This window comes from Sinocyclocheilus anshuiensis, unplaced genomic scaffold (assembly GCF_001515605.1).
Source record: "Sinocyclocheilus anshuiensis isolate Anshui unplaced genomic scaffold, SAMN03320099.WGS_v1.1 scaffold108, whole genome shotgun sequence".
NCBI classification, from domain to species: domain Eukaryota; kingdom Metazoa; phylum Chordata; class Actinopteri; order Cypriniformes; family Cyprinidae; genus Sinocyclocheilus; species Sinocyclocheilus anshuiensis.
This window is the reverse complement of record NW_015554071.1, coordinates 563,246-571,367: the sequence shown is the minus strand read 5'-3', so window position 1 is coordinate 571,367 and position 8,122 is coordinate 563,246. Positions and strand designations below refer to the sequence as shown.

Genomic DNA, 8,122 nt, shown 5'->3' with positions numbered 1-8,122 from the left:
GAACATATAACACATTTGAATAAACTTCAGCAAGGAACATAATTTAAAATGCTCCATATAAAAATATTAAACATTATTAAATAATTATAAATTTTGATCTCTAGTAGGCCATACACATTTGTATTTAGCCTAAACATAGGCTATACTCTAAGACTGGAAATGTATTTTCTTGCCCCTGAGATACATTTAGAAATATATTTTAGTATATGAAAGTTGAAACTAAATATATTTTCTATTTCAAAAATATATTTTATTTAGCTTCACTCTTTGCAACATATATTTAGCGCATAATTAAATATATGTTGGTCACACAATTTTATATATATATATATAATTTATTTAGTTGTTTATTTTTTGTCCTGTGGGTACCTTTATACTAAAAAATAGTGGGTCATAATGAAAGTCTGTTTTTTTTTATTTAGTGTAAAAGTTAGATGATATTTACAGTTAGTGTTAATTGTGGTAGATGCTTTTTGTTCCACTGTAGCAATAAATAGTGTTTAAATAGGGGTACATAACTAAGTGCAAATAGTGGTAGAGATACTACCATAGACACGCTAAGTGTCAACAAAAGTAGGCTAAATATGATATTTGCACGTAAAGTAAAACATCTGAGCAAGGTTTATCAGTTTTATTATTTAGGTGTAATATGGACAGTGGTGCCATGTGGTACCTGTTACTTTTCTCACCGCTGGTGTGGAAGGATCAATCACAGTCGTTTGTGATTAGTGGATGAAGCTCTGTACAGAATAACGCTGTAGTAGAGATTATTGGGGCTGCATTTCATTCAAGTATACACATCTGTCTCCCGTGACACAGAGGCGTCCCGAGGCTTGAATGCGGCTCTATGGCGGATTCGTCTTCTCTAGGCCCCCTGCAGGAGACAGAAGAGTCTGCGTCTGGTAGGAAACAGTGGTTAGTCGGCAGCAGTTGATCTGAGCAGGAGCGCATGCTGTGAACCGCTGCAGTAAAGCAATGATGGCCACTAAACTGACTCAGCTTCTCCTTTGCTTTTGGATAACTTTGCCATTCTGTATCTCGGAAAAAGTCAAAGAAAGGAGCGCCCGGCAAAGAGACGCGGAGTTCACTGACAGGGTAGGCTTTGCAGTATTATTGTCCGAATCGCGAACGAGTTGTTATTAATTCGGTTCTTTTTAATCATTCAGTTGAATCGATTCGCAGTGCATTTGTAAATGTAATCAGAATCAATCAGAAGAAGAACTTTGTAACGTATTCAGACAGAGGTGTGTGTAACTTAATCGAAAAATAGTCGTAAACATCAATAGTCGAGTTAATTAAGCATAAAAAAAAAAACAAGGCTACTGAGTGGTGCCTCAAAAGAATCGTTTTGATTCATTCAAATTAACTGATTCGCCAAAATGATTCGGATATTTTACCCAGCACTGGGTTGTATTTAATCCAGCATTTTTTAGAGTGTAATATTCAGTATATAATATACTGTACAGTACTTATACTGTAAACAAAAGGATACTATATATATAATTTAGTATTCTATTTACTATATATGTTTACAGTATAAGTACTGTACAGTACACTCCATTCAAATTAACTGATTCGCCAAAATGATTCGGACTCATCTATGGCGGTTCCTCAAGAAATTGCTATACACGCAAAAGAGATCTGGTTTGAGAATCCGTGGGAGCACATTTTAACCTGTTATGTGTATAAAAATGTTGTAAGCAGATCCAAAGTACTATATAGATACACCTCAACACACAAACTTTACAAATCACAGTCTGTGTCTGTATGCAAATGAATTATGATCATAATAAAACAGCGATGAACAGTCTAAAATGTAAAATAAATAAATGTAATGCAAATCAAAATACACCTACCTTACGTGATTCACTCAATTCCTTTCATGTAATCTGATTAATTTGGTTGCTCACTGGAAGACTGTGGGAATGTGGTGACAGATGATTAGATTAAGTCAAGTGTACTTTCCTAGTGAGTTAGCAGCTACCTAATATTGGTGAATTCTGAGATGCTTTTGGTTGGCTGACTTTCAATTGTCAACCCCAATTGAGTAATATCTAAAAAACACAGAACGGTACTTTCCACGTTTTTATCAGCGGATGCAAACAAACCACAGCACTGGGACTCATTGGGGGCTTTTATGCCTCACTGATGTTCACACATATGGGTTATAATTCATAAAACCTGTGTGAGAAGGGCTTGGTCTGTAAAAACACCGCAAGGAAACAGAACTGTCATTATTGAAAAACCACAAGATAGTGGATTACATTTACTCACTGGATGAAAACCCAAGAGATCTGACAAAGACTAATTAAGATATTTTATTGTGTATCAGTTTCATATAGTATTTAAAATACTATACACTCTAAAAAATGCTGTTAAATAGGGACAAACCCAGCAATTGAGCTGTTTTGACCCAGCGGTTGGGTTAAATGTTTAACCCAACCTTCTGGGTAGTAACCCAACCGCTGGGTCAAAACAACACAATTGCTGGGTTTGTCCCTATTTTACCCAGCACTGGGTTGTATTCAACCCAGCATTTTTTAGAGTGTATTACATCCAAAAGTTCCTTCTTGTAGAATTCCTGTAATACTGATTTTGCTTTGTCTTGTGTCAGAGCTTAAATAAAGTGAACAGACTGTGACTGTGGTCAGGGGATTTTACACCAGTTCTCCTCCAATTTTGTGTTTTCTTTGTTTTATTCGTTTTGGCACAAACGTGTCCATCTCAAAGAAAACAGGGTTATAGTACTTTCCCACCCACAGCGGTCTGTGCATCATGGTGAATCAGTCCCATTCCCATTAACAAGGCACAAAACCTCTGCAAAGTATTGACATGCCTCTGTGCTTCATGTTTTTGTCATTAGCACCAGTCGTGCATGCAGGGAGTACCTGGAGTGCAGGGCAGGGATGGGAACCCGGGGATGAATGGCATTCCAGGCACCCCAGGAATCCCTGGGAGAGACGGACTTAAGGGCGAGAAGGGAGAGTGTGTGACTGAGAGGCTTGAGGATCCCTGGAAACCCAACTTCAAACAGTGCGCCTGGAATTCTTTAAACTACGGCATTGATCTGGGCAAAATAGCCGTAAGTATTATGTCCGTAATGGAAGAGATCACAGCATGAAAATGTATGATTTTTAGAAAAGAAGGAAGCATGAAACTTCTAAACCTATCCTTCAGTGGGGCGTAAGCACATCACATGAAAACGTACAAATGAGATACGAATTTATTCAAATTATCCACTAATTCGCCAAGATGTAAAATAGTTAAAGTGAGATGTGGAAGAAGCCAATATAAAATCTGCCCTCATGCTCATGGACACTCAGTTCTGCAGCCAGGTCTTCAGCCATACATGGCATGAAACTAATCACTCAGGAGCTGCAGGAAATTACATCATAACAACACTGATTGGCTAATGGCACCGCAAGAACAGCACAGTCCAGAAACCTTTACTAGAGACTATTAAAGCATCTGTCAGAAGGGGCTAACAGTGCTAGGTAGTTACTGATTACATGCAATTTTTTTTTTTTTTATTGAGTATTTGTAATGGGATTATTTTACATATTACGTTTTTTCTTGATTACATGATTACATATTATTCACACAATAGCAATAAATTAATCAGAACTTAATTTTTCATTTTTTTATTAGCTTTTCTTTGAAATCACTAACCCCAGTAATGTATAATCACTTAATGTTTAATTACGTAATGTTTAATGCACTTCATGTTGTTAAAAACAGCGAATGGAATATATTTCCTTTTTCTTTGTATTTTTATTTCAATATGGTACAAGATTATCCTCTTTAAATCAATGTGATAAACAAGTTTGGTCTAGAGTAATCTAAAAGTAATCAAAAAGTAGTCTGATTATATTACCTGAAATGTGTAATCGATTACTTTACTAACAATTTTTATCATGTATTGCATTTGGAATCAGTAACGGACTACAATTAGCAGGTAATCTACCCAGCACTGCATGCTAACCAGACAAACTTCAACTATCTATGGTATTTGATAGTCAAATGAATGAATAATAAGTATATCCACAAAACTCCTTTACAACAAGATTTCATTAACTGCATTAAAAGATAAAATGAAAAATACTTCTGAAACATTAATTAATCTTAGGTAATGTTAATTTCAATATTTACTAATACATTATTAAAATATTCAAAAGTTGTATCTGCTACATTATTTAATGGACTTGAGCTAACATGAACTAACAATGAACAGTTGTAATTCTATTAACTAACATCAAAGATGGATAAATACTGCAACAAATGTATTGCTCATTGTTAGCTTCTGTAAACATCGAGTAATGAGACCATAAGTGTTCACTAGCTGTTTAATAATTATAAAATACTTATTTTAGACATAATTATTTGTAACTGCCCACTTTACAGAAATAGTGTTTAAGGAGCCATGTTTTATAAAAAAATAAATAGATGGTAACACTCAAAGTTTTGAGAATACACTCTAAAAAATGGTGGGTTAAATATAACCCAGCACTGGGTGTCACGATTTTGGTGGGGTCTACTTGGGCTTTGTTATCATGGAGCACATGGCCTTTTGTTTTGACGGCTTGCCATGTGCTCTGCTGTCATCCTGGTGTTCACCCCGCCCCTCTCGTTATCCCTGTTAGCTAATTCTCCCTTCTCACCTGCACCTCGTTTTGTCCTCATTATTCTTCCCTTTATCTGGCCCTCTTGGATGCTATCTTGTGTCAGTCCGTAATATGTTGTGCAGCAGCTTAGATCGTCTCTGTCCATGCTGTGTTTGTCTGAATCAGTTTTTTTATTTTTTCTCGTCTAGTCGGTCTGGCGTTCCTGTTTTTGTCACCCTCCCCTTTCTACCCTCCTGCCTCCCTAGAGCTCTGGTCATTTTTTATTTTTTCTAGTCTAGTCGGTCTGGCGTTCCTGTTTTTGTCACCCTCCCATTTCTACCCTCCTGCCTCCCTAGAGCTCTGGTAGGCTCTCTTCCTTGGCTCTCGCTACTCATAGGCCTGTCTCTCCACGGCAGTTCCGTCCTATTCCTCTCTGCCCACGCTCGATACCACCCCTGGGATTCATCGGCGGCATTCTATTGCCGGTTCGCCGGCTCTCTTCCCCGCGGGCTCGACCGCGGCTGGTCTAACCTCCGCGCTGACCTGAACTGACTTTTTGCTGGGGTTTTGCCATCCGGCTGATTTATTGACTTTTTGTTATCCCAGTTTCAATAAACTTGGAATTTGTTTTCACCTGCAGTTGGATCCCGGTCTCGTTTCTGACACTGGGTTAAAAAGGGACAAACCCAGCTATTGGGTTGTTTTGACCCAGCGGTTGGGTTCAAAACAACCCAATAACTGGGTTTGTCCCTTTTTAACCCAGCGCTGAGTTATATTTAACCCAGCATTTTTTAGAGTGTACATCATATCTGATTTGGCCGCCATATATGGTCTAGTTGCAAAAATGCAAAAGTGTATTGTAACTGAAGCTCAAATCAAATCTGAAAACTCTGAAAAAGTGAAAAGGTGGCTTGACATTTTGGTTTGGACAAGCAGGTTGCCCTGCTCTGAATTCACACCATTGGTTGAGCCGGATAATGATATGTTAAACTGCTCAAGCAAACATGAAAACAAACGGTGTTTACACAGTGTTCCTCTTCAGGAAATCAACCGGCAAATGACTTATACTGTAGTTTGCCCATCAAAACGGGTTGGAAATATTGTATTGTGAGGATGTTTCATGTCCTCAACAACCTCTGTAGTGCCGTTTAGACACTTGTTACTGTATCTGTAAAATATCTTGAGTTTGTGTTCACCACAGACCCTTATTTCAAATATTTAACCAAAAAAAACATGAAAAAACCCCACTGACTTCAGGATGATGGAATCAGAAGTGATAAACATTAGTCTATAACACACACAATAGACTACAGACATTCGTATATAGGTTTTCTTGCAGTTAAAGAGAATTATTCATTCATCAGTGATTTAACAGTGGAAGGCATCTTGATTTTTCTTTCACAGGAGTGCACGTTCACCAAGCAGCGATCGGACAGCGCTCTGCGTGTGCTCTTCAGCGGTTCTCTCAGACTCAAGTGTAAGACGGCCTGCTGTCAGCGCTGGTACTTCACCTTTAATGGGGCCGAATGCACTGGACCGCTACCCATAGAGTCCATCATTTACCTGGACCAGGGCAGCCCTGAACTCAACTCCACCATTAACATACACAGGACCTCCACAGGTACCATTCACAAACCATAGATCATCATTTTTTGTTTTCCATAAGAAGATTGAAAATCTGACAAAGTATACACAGTCAAAATAAGATATATGAGCAATATCGCTCGAGTACGAGAGTGATATTGTGTTTATACAACAGTTCGACAGAACATTCGTGTAATTAAACAAGAAACAACGGAGTGCCTAATAAAACCCTCTTTTGTGCGGAACTACTTCCTTCCGCCACAGATTCAAAGCTCAAGGTGACAGTTAAACATACGTCACTTTTAGAATTCGTATCAAGGGCATGTGCTGCTTCAATTAGGTTATTAGTGAGAAATAATGAGGTTATAAGAGAGAAACAATGTGGCAAGCCGTGCATCCAAATGAGAGAGAGGGAGACCGCGAAGCTAGACGTTTCTTCTTATATTAACTAACGTACTCTACGATTAGCTCAGTGAATAATAAAAAAAAAAACATAGACCCGGCTAGAACAAGCGGAGTGATACAAAATTGTGAAAGGGCGTTCCTGTAGCGATACCAGTACAATATCTCATGGTTCTCAACCAATCAGATTTGAGAACCAGAACGAACTGTTGTATAAAGACACTTAACTAATAGAAACGTATGTTAAAATGTGTCTGTGCATTAGATATTTTGTTAAATTTAGCTTATTTCAAACTTTTTTGCTTTGATCTTACATTTACGCTATATGTATTTAACTGATTACATAGCCTATATATATTCATTCATTCATTCATTCGCATATGTTCTTAAATAAAAAGCATGATGTTATAAAATATTTTTAATCATAATGCTTGTTTATGGCTGCATGTGTGAAACACACTCTGCAATTATGCTCCTATTTATGGCCTTGTGGTTTTTAAAATATGGTACACCGTAAACTTAAATTGGACTCACAACATATACATTCCAATAAATTATACATTCCACTTACTTACATTACACAAAAAGGTGTGTATTGAAACCTTATAATTTTAATTAAATTGTCCACTTTCTTTGTGCTCATTCTGTCACGACCAACACTTTTTTGTGATCAGAAATGTTTAAAAATACCATTCTGTTTGAAATACCATTCTTTCGTAATCATACTCCATTGTTTTATACACAAGACTCACACACTGTATTTTTTGTGAGCAGAGATAGTCTCTTATGCAGATGTCTTTGTCACATGGATTCCTGTGAGTGTTCTTTTGTGTGCTTGAATGCAGTTTGGCAGCTTTCATAAGCTTCTATGCTGCAATTACAGAGAGACCAGAGGAATTTGAGAGCTCTGTGTGGTTTCTCACCAGCTCACATCCCAGCATTCACTCAACACTTACTCATGACCAGCACTTCAGCACTGCTCTCCAACACAGTCTTATCTAGCGGACAGGGACCTGAGATACAGTGTTCATTCATTTTGCAAAATTACACTGACTGCACAATGCACAAATAAAAATAATAGCAATAATAATTTGTGCAACTTTTCCAAAAAAACTTTGTCCAATCCTAATGAAAAATGTCTAGGATAGATAGATAGATAGATAGATAGATAGATAGATAGATAGAGAACAGACAGATTGATAGATAAGACAGATAGATAGATTAGATAGATAGATAGACAGATAGATAGATAGATAGATAGATGACAGACAGATAGATAGATAGATAGATAGATAGAAGACAGACAGAGGACAGACAGATTGATAGATAAGACAGACAGATAGACAGACAGACAGACAGACAGACAGATAGATAGATAGAAGACAGACAGATGATAGACAGATAGACAGATAGATAGATAAATAGATAGATAGAAGACAGACAGAGTGATAGATAAGACAGATAGATAGATTAGATAGATAGATAGATAGATAGATAGATAGATAGATAGATAGACAGACAGATAGATAGATAGA

General features: G+C 37.2%; 1 protein-coding gene across 1 annotated transcript in view; it reads left to right on the top strand.

Annotated features, from left to right (window-relative positions):
* Positions 1–943: 943 nt before the first annotated feature.
* Positions 944–8,122, top strand: part of LOC107668704 (collagen triple helix repeat-containing protein 1-like) — a 14,452-nt gene continuing 7,273 nt past the window's right edge. The window contains exons 1-3 of the mRNA XM_016460672.1: positions 944–1,095; positions 2,864–3,082; positions 6,006–6,222. Of these exons, the coding sequence (XP_016316158.1) occupies positions 976–1,095; positions 2,864–3,082; positions 6,006–6,222 (556 nt within the window). The 5' untranslated portion in view covers positions 944–975. The remainder of the gene's footprint in view (positions 1,096–2,863; positions 3,083–6,005; positions 6,223–8,122) is intronic.